General features: G+C 40.1%; 1 protein-coding gene across 3 annotated transcripts in view; it reads right to left on the reverse strand.

Annotated features, from left to right (window-relative positions):
- Nucleotides 1–15527, reverse strand: part of cdc42bpab (CDC42 binding protein kinase alpha (DMPK-like) b) — a 125489-nt gene that overhangs the window by 32484 nt on the left and 77478 nt on the right. For 2 of the 3 annotated variants that reach the window (XM_036581382.1, XM_036581383.1), the window contains exons 12-19: nt 15103–15236; nt 10446–10688; nt 8542–8652; nt 6834–7084; nt 5660–5765; nt 2240–2364; nt 897–1002; nt 51–199 (exon numbers count right to left, since the gene is read on the reverse strand). In XM_036581382.1, the coding sequence (XP_036437275.1) occupies nt 51–199; nt 897–1002; nt 2240–2364; nt 5660–5765; nt 6834–7084; nt 8542–8652; nt 10446–10688; nt 15103–15236 (1225 nt within the window). The remainder of the gene's footprint in view (nt 1–50; nt 200–896; nt 1003–2239; nt 2365–5659; nt 5766–6833; nt 7085–8541; nt 8653–10445; nt 10689–15102; nt 15237–15527) is intronic. The other variant, XM_036581384.1, reaches the window with a different exon arrangement.

A 15527-nucleotide genomic window follows, 5' to 3' on the forward strand; every position in this document is an offset into this window, starting at 1 on the left:
TGTGAGTGTGTGCATGAGCAAGACGCTGTGAGGGGGAGCTGTAATCCTACCACTCAGTGGAGATGTTGGAGGCTTTGACTTTGTTGAGCTCATCCTGGATGGCCTGTTTGGCTCGGATCTCAGCGTCCAGCGCAGACTGCAGCTCCAAACGAGCAGACATGTCCAGCTTAGCAAATCGCCGCATCTTCCATGGCATGTCCTTAAAACAGGAGAAGGATCATTATTATGGATTTATATGCAGTATGCTCTGCTGCTTACAAACAGAAAACCTGTCCTACATTTCAATTTAATCTAATTTCATATATTCTAGCATTTTTTTTTCATTAGCTTGTCGTTTATATCAACAGCCAACATCGCTGCATTTAATTGTATTCTCTGTGCCCCTATATATATATATATGTATATATGCTTCTTTGACCTTCATACTAAAGAAACACCACAAAAACTCCCTTTCCACTGCATATGATGGAATATCTACCAACACTAACATGCAGGGTATTAATCTAACCTAAGGGGGTTTTCAATGTTTTGTTGTAGATAAATCAGTCCATCAAAATGACCTAGATGGCAGATTTTAATGGGACTAAAATTACTGAGAAAAACCATAACATAAATACATTACCAACCTCCCCGTGGAAAACTCTTCCATCAGAATGTAAGTCAACTAATCAGGTTGACGAAGATTCTGATAGTAAATAAAGTGTATTTATTTATTTCTATATCTTTGTATTTACATATTTATGTAAATTTAGTTTATTTTCAAACAAATTATAATTAAAACAGTAGATGTCTATATATGACAGACAAAAGAGAGAGCAAGCTCGAGAGAGAGAGAGAGAGAGAGAGAGAGAGAGAGAGAGAGAGAGAGAGAGAGAGAGAGAGAGAGAGAGACTCACTGTGCCTCTGGCTCCCAGGCTGGTGTTCCTCAGTCCTTCCAGCTCCTCAGTCATCTTGGTGGCTAATGCTTGAAGGTAGCCTCGGGCATCCTTCTCATCACTTACCCTAAATAAACAAAGAGACAGACAAACAAACAAAAAAACACATACAGCTCAGTCCGCATCCTTCAGTTCCAGCAAAATATAATGCTGGGCATGTAGCTTTGAGAGTGGGTCAGATTTCCTCATGTTCTCTAACTGAGATTAGCTCATACAGAGCATTAATATCAAGTAAAAAAATGCCCACATTCAGGCTGATGCTTGGAGACACAAGATTCCAAGTTAATGGATTACTCCCCAACAGCACAGAGTAGTGGTCACCAAAGTCCCCCTATAGAGCTACTTTTTTGCAGGTATTAGCTCCAATTCTAATTTGGGGTAGGAAAAACAAAACATTTTAGCTGCATCACAATTCTGTCTTGAAATATTCTGAATCTATTCACAAAACACCATAATCAGACTTTAATAGGTGATCTGGATCTCCCTACTGCAAAATAAACTCACACCACACTTTATAAAGTAGAACACTTTGGAACAGCCCGACTTTGAGGAGGAAAGAAACACGTTATTTCACTAATGCACATTTGCAATCACAAACGGGTCTGAATTTTTATGCATATAAAAATAAAAAGAGCGAAACCGTAGTGAATATGATTCTAAGGAAGAATGCACCTTTAACAACCAGCTTGGCAAACTGTTAACAGGCTAATTCAGTAATATTAAGAGTTAGGCTTGAAGTTTAAGCATTTACTGAACTATCTACAGATTTCTGTGCAACATATAAAGTAAAAATATAGATATGAACATTGTTACAAGCTTGAAATGTCCACATTTAGCCTCAAACTGCTATAACTAGTATCAAAACCAGTCTAGGTAAGGCAAGGTAAAGCATAATATAACACAGAAAACCTGCACTAATAAAAGTTAGCAACAGCAAATTCAACTAAGCTACCACTACTTGTTAATGAGAAATAGAGGGGAAGAATCACAATGTGATCTACAGAAATAAAAAAAAAAATCGAGATGCATTAAGGTGCTCTGAGAACTGTTTAATAATTAATAATAAGTCTTGGCACCCTCAATCAAAAATCAAGCTGAATTGTGAGGTGCCCAGAGATTCCCACATCTAATCCTTATACACCACACCTGACCCAACTCAGGCTTTTGATTAGTCAGATCAGCAGTGTGAGATACTGATGAAACCCTCTGCTAGGCAGACCTTCAGGAGGATGGTTGGAGACCTGCTGTGTGATCTTCAGCATGTGTGTAATACAGGGCAGCTGCAGGTAGGGGGCTCCACTTACCACTGAATGATCTCCGTGATCTGGGCCTCCCAGTGGGCCACACTCTCCTTCTTATCAGCCAGCTCCCTCATCTCCTCCTCCAGCTGCCTGTGGCTACTGCTCATCTTCTCAAACAGGGAGCTCAGCTAGAACCAGAGAGAGAAGAAGGAGTCGGAATTAGGAAAGCTGGGAGGAGAAGACATCATGGAAGAACGGCAACATGAAGGAAAGAAGCTGATAAGCAGAAGAAAGGATAGGATGATGGAAAGAAAGGAGAAGAAAATAAGAGCTGATGCACAGAATATATAGAACAGGAGTGAGAGCTGAAATAAGAGGACAGCAAAGAGAGAGAGAGAGAGAGAGAGAGAGAGAAAAAACATGAGGATGGAGAGAGGAGTGAGTGAAAGAGCAAATGGCTACAAATACAGGTAGCAAGAAGACATGGAGAGAGAAAATCAGCCATTAATATAAGATGTATATATAGAAATAGATCATGCCATAATTTTCAGAATTCATCACGCTAAGCCAACATTTAGAGAAATAAGAGGATAATATTAACACATTAACACTTCTGAAGGGGCATTCTGGCTTAAAGCGTTTGATATTTGACATTATTTCAATAAAACTCACAAATTTGAATCGTTTACATGTCGCTGTTGTCGGAAAGAAAACCTTGTATTTCCAAAATGGTAACTTTACAGGAGAAGGAAAAAACCTACTTTACTTTTAATGCAAGTCAATGGAACCAGACTTTCTTCCAAGTGATTTTGGGTCGTTTCTTTAAGTCCATTCATCGTGAAATTTACACACAATGTAAAGACTAACAAGCATTTTCAAATTATGTTAAAAACTGAAAAATGTCAAAAATGGAGATACAAGGTTTTCTTCTGACAGTGATACAGTGATATTTTCATTCATCAGTCTTCTCTCACAGTAATATCCTGCAGACATTACGTGAATACATCACACAAACATTGAGAATCTCTGTGGTGTCAGCTAATCCTGACTGTTTATAAAATCAACCAGGCTAGCATTAGTGTACCTCCTACCCCAGTCGTAGGGAAACCTTAAAGTAGAAAACAGTGATTCAGTCTTTATTCAGCACAAAATAGAGGAGGATTTTACCCTTTCAGCCAGAGAAATGGAGTCAAACTGAGGCAGGTTTTCTAGATAGCCAGGTACCTCGCTAACATTAGCTTTTAGCTTGTCATCCTCCTCATCTAAGTCATTTCTGTCATTCAGGTAATCCATTCTCTCCACTGTAAAAGTGACTGCATACAGTTTCTATAGTTACATGGCTGCAATAGCTTCCTAGCAGTTAGTGTAGCATTAGCTATCTGATTTTCTTCTCATTTCTCCAGCTCACAGAAACAAAAAAAAAACATTTAAAAACAGAAAAAAAAGCAGTTGTAGTCTTTAAAGGTTCCTCCCACCTTCAAGATATGTCACAAAGGGGAGTTTTCTTAAGCAACAGAACACGAGAGGGAGTGTGTTATCGCAAAATAACATCACGGCTGTGATTTGGTCGCCGTAGATCATCACAGCCGTGGTGTTATCAATTTTTTTCACCTGCTTTGTGAGGGTCCATGGGGGTCCTGACCACTGAAGAACAGGGTAAAAGGTGGCTAACAAAGTATGCAGAGAAACAGATGGACTACAGTCTGTAACTGTAGAACTACAAAGTGCACCTATATAGTAAGTGGAGCTGATAAAATGGACAATGAGCGTAGAAACAAGGTGGTGGTCAGAATGTTATGCCTGATCGTGGTGGGTTGGCTAGATTTAATGTGCAGTAAGATCAGAGTAGGTCTGTTGATGTGGATGAGGTGTAGATTGTCCATGGAGATCATCATGATAATACTCAGAGTTGTAGTGACAGGCCTACAGATCGATACACCAGCACTACTGGCTGTTCAGCAGCCTGATGGCCCAGGGGAAAAAAAACGGCTGGTTCTGGACTTTATTTTTATGAAATGCATGATTTTTAATAAGCATCCCACACTAAACCAACAGCGCTTTTATATTCAGCATGTGCAAAGCCCCCAGCAGAGTTATTTGACTTGGGAGCTACAAACTCCTTCCCTCCCTTTTTCCTCTATCCAAGGCAAACAGGGGGTGATCCAACAGGCAGGACCATATCTCTGTGCATGTGGGGTTATGATAACTCTGAAAGAATGCAAAAGAATGTGAGACTTGTAGAGAAAATACCAGAAAAGGGGAACTGAAAACAAGGATACAGTGGAAGCAGATATACCTGTATGTTTGTACTCATTATCAAGCAAACAGTTATTGACACAGGAACATGCTCACTAGAATTAAGAGTAACTGCATGCACATGTGAGTTCTTGCCTGTGTTTGCTGTCCAAAATTTGCTTCTTTAGTTTTGCACTGCAGCTACAAGGCTTATGTAGCCAGTAATGGAAGAAAAATGAGCATTATGTAAACAACATGCCTAAACTATCACACTGCAGCCTCAGACTGTGTTAAGTGGTTATTAAATCTCAAACAGGTTTGCTTTCTAACACGGAATGATGTACCGTTGCCTAAACATATTAGTCCCTCCAGGAATTTGCAATCACAAATTCACACAAATTTGACTGACCCTCGTAATATTTGCAAGGGCTCTCAATTTTGTCCTATCATTGCTTTATTTAAGTTTTACAATTCTTTGTGCTACGTACCTGGAAGCCATAGATAACGCAGAGGCATCATACACCGATCAGGCATAACATTATGACCACCTCCTTGTTTCTACGCTCACTGTTCATTTTATCAGCTCCACTTACTATATAGGTGCACTTTGTAGTTCTACAGTTACAGACTGTAGTCCATCTGTTTCTCTGCATACTTTGTTAGCCCCCTTTTACCCTGTTCTTCAGTGGTCAGGACCCTCACAGAGTAGGTACTATTTGGGTGTTGGATCATTCTCAGCACTGCAGTAACAGTGACGTGGTGGTGGTGTGTTAGTGTGTGTTGCGCTGGTCTGAGTGGATCAGACACAGCTGTGCTGCTGGACAGTGTCAAGTAACCCCATGACGATGCAACCAAGCCAATTACTGCCTAGCTGGGAAAGAGAACAGACAGGACTAGAGAGGACTAATTCAATTTTAAACAGTTTGATAAATAATCTAAAATAATGTGTTCATGTAATGTTTTATTCCTTTTACTGTTAAAACACTGGAATTTGTCAGGGCATTAATAAGCTGTAAGGCTACGATGGAGTGAATTCCCCACTATGCAAACACTGAGAAAAGCTGCTGCAAAATCAAGCATTTTAGCCCACAAGAATCACAAAAACCCCAGAAAATCCAGGTGGGACTGGCAAACAGACAAAAAGTACGGACAAAATTCAGGTTTAAGATGGTTGTTACTCTCACGTCATACAACGCCTGCACAGGTTGGTTGTTATGTTGCCTATGGGCCTAGATGCATGTAGCTCACCTTCTCCAGCTCACTGGTGAGTTTCTTGTTGTCCTCTGTCAGAAGCACCCGTTCCCGCTCATACTTCTGCTTGCACTCGGCCTCAAACTCCTCACGCTCACTTTGGCTAAAGTGCACACAAAAAACACTTTCATCAACATCAACACGTTCAACACAGGCCACAGGATAGTAAAGAGATAATACTGCCCAATTAGTATGTCCCACTTTCAAAGAACGTGAAAAATATACACAACAGAGACCCACAGGTCTAGTGTTGAGGCACTAACAGTGTGAACTTGAAGGGTAGCACTGAAGTTTGACCTAAACAAACAAACAAATAAATAAATAAATCAAGCTTATGGGTCATTCGACAGAAACTTCCATTTTTGTGTCCCTAGCGTTTACAGATATATTGCACTTGAAAAACAGCTATTTACACAGCTCATACAGAGTGACGCTAAAAGGACTATACTAACTAACTGATCCTACATCACTTCCCGCTTTGAAGACTGACACATATAACTATGGGATGCTTTATAAGATCACCTTTAGATAAATTAATCTAGTGGCAAGTTATCTTAGTTAACCTTTTTTAACCCTTGGAACCACCAGTGGTTCCAAAACGCACTTCGTCATATTCTTTACTTCATAACTTTCACATTTCATAAGCTACATTCAAAAGATGGGTGTCGTATGAGAGCTGTAACTGTCTTCATTCCAGTCAAATAGATGGGTGATGTAATTTTAAACCCTTATAATAAAAGAAGCTGAACTTTCTACTGAAAGTCGACCCATTTTTTCTACAAATCTGAGTTATAAAGTGGATCTCAGATGGCGTCTCTTCAGTGATCTGCTCTGTAAAAATTATTTTTATAAAATTCAAAGAGCGTCTAAGTTTTTTGGCTTTCAGCAGTAAATTGTAAGCATATAGCAATATGTGTGATCATAAAACACATGTTCTGTTAATCTGAAAAAAACAAAAAAAACCCCAAACATTTACATTTATTTCATGCTGTTACTGACCAATTTGCCTTACGATTTGGGCATGTAAATTCAGATGAAAAACCAAAATATAACCACGAGCCTAAGATGCACCTCTCATTACTTTCTTCTGAAACCACACGGCAGCCACAATAACAGGCTGAGTAACATAGTCGTTGAATGGTCATTCAAAAACGAACGACCGCCCTCGTACCTTTCTCGGCGAGCCTTCTCCAGCTTGTCTTTAAGCATGAGGATTTCTTTCTGCAGGGTGAGGTGCTGGGCTTCGGCGTCGCGGAGCTCCTTCCGGAGGCTCTTCAGCTCGGTGCCATGGAGCGTCTCCCTGCGACACAGCTCCTCCTCATGCTGCACGCTCTTCTTCTCCAGCTCCGCCCGCAGCCGCACCACCTCCTGCTGCTGATCTAAGCCCACAGTTGCATGAAGCGGCCCAGTCTGCTTCAACTGCTACAGGAGGGACAAAAACACTGTTAGGGCTGCACTAACTTTAAGGGATGCATTAAAGGGGAATTCAACCAAGCTGTCTGAAGTGTTTAACATCTGTAAATGCTAACTCATAGACAGATATTACCTGAAATGGTTAAATACACGGTCTGACAGCTCAAACATTACTGTAGTTTAAAGATAAGAGTTTGGTCTAAAACATTTCTAACAAAGGATGCAAGATGGTAAGCATAGTACAAATTTTCATAGCTATGCTGACGACACCCAGCTATACATTTCTATTCCTTCTGAAGGTCAAGGCTCTGTAGACAGGCTTACTAACTGTGTGTCAGATATTTCTCAGTGGATGTCACAAAATGTTCTACAATAAATCATGAAAAAACTGAAATACTGATCGTTGGTACAGAAACTCAGAGAAAAACAATTTATGAGAGACTTGGTTCTGTAACTCCATATACCAAAGCTGAAGTAGGAAACCTGGGTGTGATCTTCACTAAATCTCACTAAAGTTCAGCCTTTTCTCTCTCAGAGCGACGCAGAGAAACTTGTTCATGCATTTGTTACACCTGAGTTGATCACTGTAATGATGATTCTTACTGGACTTCCTAAGAAAACAATACGTCCCTTACAACTCGTACAAAAAGTGTCAGCATCCTAACAAAAACAACACAGAGAAATCAGATCAGTCCTGTTGTAAAGAGCTGCACTGACTGTCTGTATCGTTCAGGATAGATTTAAAGTTCTGCTACTAGTTTTTAAAGCTCTATATGACGGTAAAGCTCCGCCTACATCACAGTGGGTCTGTCTGTTTATGTTCTGGCACTTAACCTAAGATCTGTAGATACTGACCTTCTGAACATCTTCTGTAAAATACAGAAAACATGGAGAGACTCTTTCAGTTATTCTGCTTCTAAACTGTGGAGCTCAACTCCACCTTTTGTTAGACAGTCAAGTTCAGTGCTCACTTTTAAGAAGCATCTAAAAACACATCTCTTTAACTTAGCATTTAATTTAAACTCTGCGTCTCATGGTTTTTATCTTCAAATTTGATCTTTTTCATTTTCTTCTGATTCTAAATAAATACTAATGACTGTTTTATCACCTGTCTGTAAAGCACTCTGAGCTGCCACTGGCATGAAAAGTGCTTTATAAATAAAAAATATTATAATTGTTATTATACTGGAATCAAACTGGCATCAGCAGATAACTGCTTGAAAAAATATCGACATTAGAGAGAGATTCAGATGTGACTGATATTTCAAACTTTATATTAATATTTGGTATGAATAACACTCACAGAACTATTTCATATTTCACTGTAACGGCAATCCACTATGTACTCCATATCTACTGTATACAAAGAGTTTGGGGGAAAAAAATAAAGCAAAGCTTCTGTGAAAATGAGTGTTGGAATGACTGAGTAGGTGTTTATACAGCTATAGTTCAAGCCTCATCCCCACCTTCACGCCCTCCAGTTCCTCCTCCAACTGTCTGCTGTACTGCTCGTTTCTCTCTCGTAGCTTTCTCTCTTTCTGAGCCTCGGCTGTCTGTTCCTCTGCCTGCGCTTCCAGCTGAGAACACAAGCAGAACGAAGTCTAATTCACTCCTTAAGGAGCTAAAAGAAAAATACAAACTTTAAAACATCTGCAAGACAACTGAAATCAAGGCATTCGTATCTGTTGCCATTAACCTTATATATGCTTCCATATCCATGTAAATTGCTGAGGAGATTCTCATTCTCATTCAGCGTGTATGTTATTTCAGTTAGTTTTAAAGGTTCTTAAATGATGTGTCTGTTAAGGGATGCACCCCCAGGAGGGGTGTGGCCACTTCTAGCCAAACAAAGACCCTAAAGATGCTAAAGCTTTCAGAAGAAAAGATAAAACAACCAATGATCAGCCTCGTTTAATGACACTGAACAATGAACCTGAAGTAGTTTTGGTAACAATTTACTGTATGGTACTGTTCATAAGGCTACATGACACCTACATAAGTTAGGCATGATCACTGACATAACCCTACATAAATATTTATAAACGTTTATTCCAATAGGCGTCATCTGTTATAAAGGCTACCTTAGCTAACATTGATCAAAACTGGCAAATGTTACCTATATAAATGTTTATAAACGTCTATTCCAATAGGCGTCATCTGTTATAAAGGCTACCTTAGCTAACATTGATCAAAACTGGCAAATGTAACCTACATATATGTTTATAAACGTTTATTCCAATAAGCGTCATCTGTTATAAAGACTACCTTAGCTAACATTGATCAAAACTGGCAAATGTAACCTACATAAATGTTTATAAACATTTATTCCAATAAGCGTCATCTGTTATACAGGCTACCTTAGCTAACATTGATCAAAACTAGCAAATGTAACCTAAATAAATGTTTATAAAGGTTTATTCCAATAGGCGTCATCTGTTATAAAGGCTACCTTAGCTAACATTGATCAAAACTGGCAAATGTTACCTACATATATGTTTATAAACGTTTATTCCAATAAGCGTCATCTGTTATAAAGACTACCTTAGCTAACATTGATCAAAACTGGCAAATGTAACCTACATAAATGTTTATAAACATTTATTCCAATAGGCGTCATCTGTTATACAGGCTACCTTAGCTAACATTGATCAAAACTAGCAAATGTAACCTAAATAAATGTTTATAAAGGTTTATTCCAATAGGCGTCATCTTTTATAAAGGCTACCTTAGCTAACATTGATCAAAACTAGCAAATGTAACCTAAATAAATGTTTATAAAGGTTTATTCCAATAGGCGTCATCTGTTATAAAGGCTACCTTAGCTAACATTGATTAAACTGCCAAATGTAACCTACATAAATGTTTATAAAGGTTTATTCCAATAGGCATCATCTGTTATAAAGGCTACCTTAGCTAACATTGATCAAAACTGGCAAATGTAACCTTTACAGCAAATGATGCCTCGGAATAAGCATGTATGTAGGGTTATGTCAGTGGTCATGACAAGCTTATGTAGCCTTATGAACAGTACCCTACAGTAGAGAGTTACCCTCTACTGACCTAGTAGCTGTTAGCTGGCTAGCTTCGCGCAGCAGTTTTTTGATAATGAAAAAAGAAAAAGGAAATTGAACATTGATCCTAAAATAGGAGGAACACACGAGAACCTTGTACCCTGGGAGAGAACCAGGTGAGCGCAATGAAACTTCAAACTCTCACAAGAGAGTCGTGAGACCTGGCACCCAAGCTACACACAGAACAGAGAAACAACAGCAAACCAGACGTATCAAATAAGCTTGTGAGTTTCAGAGAGGTTAAATGAGGCTAAGCTCTTTAGCCCATTAGCCTTAAACCACAGGAGAGACTCTCCTACCTCTTTGCGTGCTCTCTCGGCTTTGCGCACCTCCAGTCGCAGGCTCTCCACCTTCTGAGCCAGGCCCTCCATCTCCTCCTCCTTGTCACGCAGCTGACGGGCCAGCCGCTGACTGTGCGAGCGCTGCTCGGTGAGACGCTCGCTCAGCTCAGAGAACTCCTTCATGGCCATCTTCCTCTGACTGTGCGCCTCCTTTAGGTCTTTCCCCTGAGCCTTCATCTTCTCCTCCGCTTCCAGCAGCCCCTGGAGAAGCACAGAGACATTCTGGTTTTAATTGCAGTTTATTTTCAGTTAATCCTAAAGGCGCACTAATAGTTTTAACCTAGATTTTTATATTTTGAGAAGTAAAAAGTTTAGATTGGTTTTTATTTCATTTCAGTTTTAGTGTTTGGTATTAGGATAGATGCGGGGAGAGCAGGTATTTGATAAAGACAGAATTATCACAACAGTAGACTGAGCTCAGCTTTTTTCTGAATGAGAAACAAAAAAAAAAACTTTTTTTCTGAATCATTTTATTTCGTTTTCGTTTTGCAGTCGACATTGTAGTTTTGGGCCCAATCCCATTTCTTATTTTTACCCCTACCCCTTGTTTCTGAGTGTCACCTTGCCCCTCGGAACTGAGTCGCAAGGGGTAGTGGTTGAAATCTTCCTCTATGAAATGGGACCCTCAAATAAAAAAAGGACATCACTCCATTAACAGCTACTAGTGCTGCTCTGTAGGCGACCCTGCCAGTCTGCAGTGATAGCAGAGGAGGGTAAAGTTCAGCTCCTCCCTGCTGGGCTTTAGTTACATTTAGGGCATCATATGCTTTCAAAGAGGGGGGATGTGAAAATGATTCATTATCACCCACCACTAACTCTTTGCTGATATAAAGCTGAAGTCTTTTTTTTTTTTTTCGCCAGCTTCTCTTTCAAATTTGCCCGTTCCACCTTAAATGGAGCAGCAGTAACACTATGGGTCTTCAGGCATCAATACTGCTGGACTATTTAAGGTGGAACGGGAAATTTAGCTACCTAGCTACTGAGACATTAGCATAGTAATTGCAATTTTATGCTTGTTATGAAGAAAAAGACCATAATACATGAAACAACATTATGATAAAACAAAGGTTATCATAATTTTAAAAAAAAACCTCCGTTTGGAGGGCCATGTAGCCCTGACACTTCGCCCTACCCCTCTATCTCAACAAAAATTGGGACACCCTACCCCTAGAAAGGGGCAAAGCTGAGCTGAAGGTGGGCTGCCTGTAACTGTCAATAACTAATAAGTGAGTTGGCATTGCTGACAGATTTACACCAATCAGGCATAACATTATGACCACCTCCTTGTTTCTACGCTCATTGTCCATTTTATCAGCTCCACTTACTATATAGGTGCACTTTGTAGTTCTACAGTTACAGACTGTAGTCCATCTGTTTCTCTGCATACTTTGTTAGCCACCTTTTACCCTGTTCTTCAGTGGTCAGGACCCCCATGGACCCTCACAGAGGTGGTGGATCATTCTCAGCACTGCAGTAACACTGACGTGGTGGTGGTGTGGTAGTGTGTGTTGCGCTGGTACGAGTGGATCAGACACAGCAGTGCTGCTGGAGTTTTCAAACACCTCAGTGTCACTGCTGGACTGAGAATAGTCCACCAACCAAAAATATCCAGCCAACAGCGTCCTGTGGGCAGCGTCCTGTGACCACTGATGAAGGACTACAAGGTGGACTGACAAGGTAGGGGTGTCTGATAGAGTGGACAGTGAGTGGACACAGTGTTTAAAAACTCCAGCAGCACTGCTGTGTCTGATCCACTCAGACCAGCGCAACACACACTAACACACCACCACCACATCAGTGTTACTGCAGTGCTGAGAATGATCCACCACCCAAATAGTACCTGCTCTGTGAGGGTCCATGGGGGTCCTGACCACTGAAGAACAGGGTAAAAGGTGGCTAACAAAGTATGCAGAGAAACAGATGGACTACAGTCTGTAACTGTAGAACTACAAAGTGGAGCTGATAAAATGGACAGTGAGCGTAGAAACAAGGAGGTGGTCAGAATGTTTTGCCTGATCGGTGTACCAATGCTACTGGAAAAGGTATTTGCTTGATAACAATGTGTTTGTCTCATCTAAGTAAAGCCAGAAATAAACTGTAAATTCTTTTTCATTTTGAAGCTGATCTCATAGACTCCAGTGTGTGCTTCCCCTCATGCCTTCACCTAGCTGTCTGTTTGTGTCATCGCCTCTCTTCTGTCACCTTCCCAGAGAACTTTGGTTAAATATTTGTTTATAATGTTTTTATGGCCTTTTCAGAATCAAATGTTTTATATTCTGCAACTCTGTCATGTCAAACAATATACACCCTGCTCCATCAACTGCTGTGGCTAGTTCTGTATTCATGCTTGAGAGTCTGAAGGGAAGGAGTTAGTGGATGATTGTGGATAGACTGTTTATGAACTGATTCTGTTTAGGAGTTTGAAAGGGTCGAGCTAGTGAATAGGAGTGTACAGACTGGGAACGTCAAGCGGCCGCAGTGATTTTTGGGAGCCGAGTCCTCTCTCATTTCTGAATCACGCCCAAAGACTCTCTGCCATGTTTTTTTTTTTCTCGCTTTGTTCTCTGAAATGGCTTTGATGGTAAAAACATGTTTTTTTCTCAAACCTCTGGCACGATGCAGCACCAACTGACACCAAAAATAGACAAACAGGACTGTTCCTCTGTAAACAGCCTTTAAAGTAACAGAGATAAATGCTATTAAGGCTAGAAAAGGCATATTATTAACTATAGCATGTGTCATCATGTTCATCTAAGGAAGAGATTTCTAGCTTTCCAGCAACAAAACGGTTCGATAAGGTTCGTCCCTCCAACCTTATCATTACCTATCAGTAGGTACCACAACTGAGGGAGAGGTTTTCTAACAGCAGCAGAGGCCATGCTAACAGCTGAGGAGAGTCAATCTAACAGGTAAGACAAGAAAGCACCTATTCCTTTTAGGACAGACCACTTGAAGGCTTTGCTAACTATCTAACAGGCCCGTTATAACAACTGGACATGGCTGTTAGTGTTTCCGAATCAGTAAATTGCTCCAATATATACCTTTACACAACATTTAGTTCCGGCCATGCAAGCTGATTGGTTGAGAAGCGTTCTAACTGTGCTGTTATTTCTCCATAACAGCACGTTTTTTTTCACAAATACCGTATCACTCCGCTGAGACGCCGTTGCTGACCGATTTGGTCAGACTCTGAAGATGAGACTACACTAAATTCCCAAACTGTCATCACCACTGAGCAGCTTTTCAGTCAGCAGCTGTGACAGAAGAACACCTAAACAACCTGGAATCAGCCAGAAATGAACCCAATACAAAAAATTGACAAAACTGAGCTGAACTTGATATTGCGGCAGTTTTATGGCTCAGTCCAAGTTGGTCAGACTCTGAAGATCAGACTACATGTTTGGCAAATGGTGTTCGGTTAATTTCTGGCTGATTCCAGGTTGTTTAGCTGTTCTTTTGCCACAGCTGCCGACTGAAAAGCTGCTCAGTGGTGATGACAGTTTGGGAATTTAGTGTAAGGAGCTGGAGAACGAACTGCTGGCTGTGCAGCGAGTGAGCAGAGCTCGTTACTCTGATGTAGCAACAAGCTGCTTGTTAAGGAACTATAATTTGGTGAAGGAACTGCGAACATTAAAACACATTAAATGCCGCGTTCATGACCCAATTTATTTATTTATTACTTTATTTATTTAACTGTTGTATAAAATCAATAAAACACTCGAGGAGTGTGTTATCGCGAATAACATCACGGCTGTGATGATCTACGGCGACCAAATCACAGCCGTGATGTTATTTCAGGATAACACACTCCCTCTTGTGTTCCATTGCTTAAATGGAATATAAATAGCCCATAATACATTACCAGAGGCTGTTATGATCAAAATAAATCCAAATGCAATGTTTACCATTTAAGAATATGTAGACACGCTAGGTGGCCAAATGATTTTTTTTGAGTCAAATACAGAAAAGCACAGAGAACAGAGCTTTAGCCCACTTATAAGTTGTGATTACAGCATGAATCTACAACCTAAACGCACAAAATATCACATTAAAACCACATACCTGCATAGAAATCTTGGGAAATGATACGGTGAATGAAATCACAAGATGTGATGGTGATTCAGAAACATTTTGGGGTTTGGCGGTCAGCCATGCTAGTGGTCTGCATTATACACAAAAAAAGATGGTGCTTCAAGGGTTCTTCAGTCAAGAAAATGGTTCTATATAGAACCATGAACACTCACAGAACCCTCTGCATGATTAAAGGGTTCTTTGCATTACAAAAGTGTTCTTTGGATTGATGGAAAGTGTGCATGAATATGCTATAGAGGGTTCTATATAGAACCCAAAAGAGTTCTTCTGTTGTTACCATAGTAATAGAAGAACTCTTTTGGGTGCTACATACAACCATTTTCAAAAAGGTTCTATACAGAACTGTCTATAGCACATTCTCCATCGGTCTGAAGAACGCCTGCACGATGCAAAGAACATTTTAATCATGCAAAGGGTTCTTTGAGTGTTCATGGTTCTCTATAGAACCATTTTCTTCACTAAAAAAACCCTGAAGCACCATCTTTTTAAGAGTGACAGAACCACGCAGAGACAGATTTCTCACCTTATGCATGTCATCTTTCTCTTGCATGACGCTCTTTAGCTGCTTTTCCAGAGACTTGATGACCTTGGAGGAGTCTTCTAGATCCCGACGTGCAATGCTGGCTTCCTCCAGCTGCTGTTCCAGCTGACCAGAATCTGAGATAAGACAAATTATCACTTGGTAGTCTTTAGAAACGTCACTGATTTAATGTCATTGGCCACTTTTTTATACAGATCCTTCTTGGTAAACCTTGCAGGTGTACAATTAGAGACAAAAGATAATCTCCTTCTATGCACAGTTTGTGTTAAGTGTTGGGTTCACTACACAACTTGTAAATCTGAACAGATTACAAAAGACTGGCCATCTCACAGCATCTGACTGGTTTTTGCAGATTTTTCTCATGCAAACTCTCATGTTCTCATGTTACTAGGAGACCAAAATAAACA

Source organism: Colossoma macropomum, unplaced genomic scaffold, assembly GCF_904425465.1.
Source record: "Colossoma macropomum unplaced genomic scaffold, Colossoma_macropomum, whole genome shotgun sequence".
NCBI classification, from domain to species: Eukaryota; Metazoa; Chordata; class Actinopteri; order Characiformes; family Serrasalmidae; genus Colossoma; species Colossoma macropomum.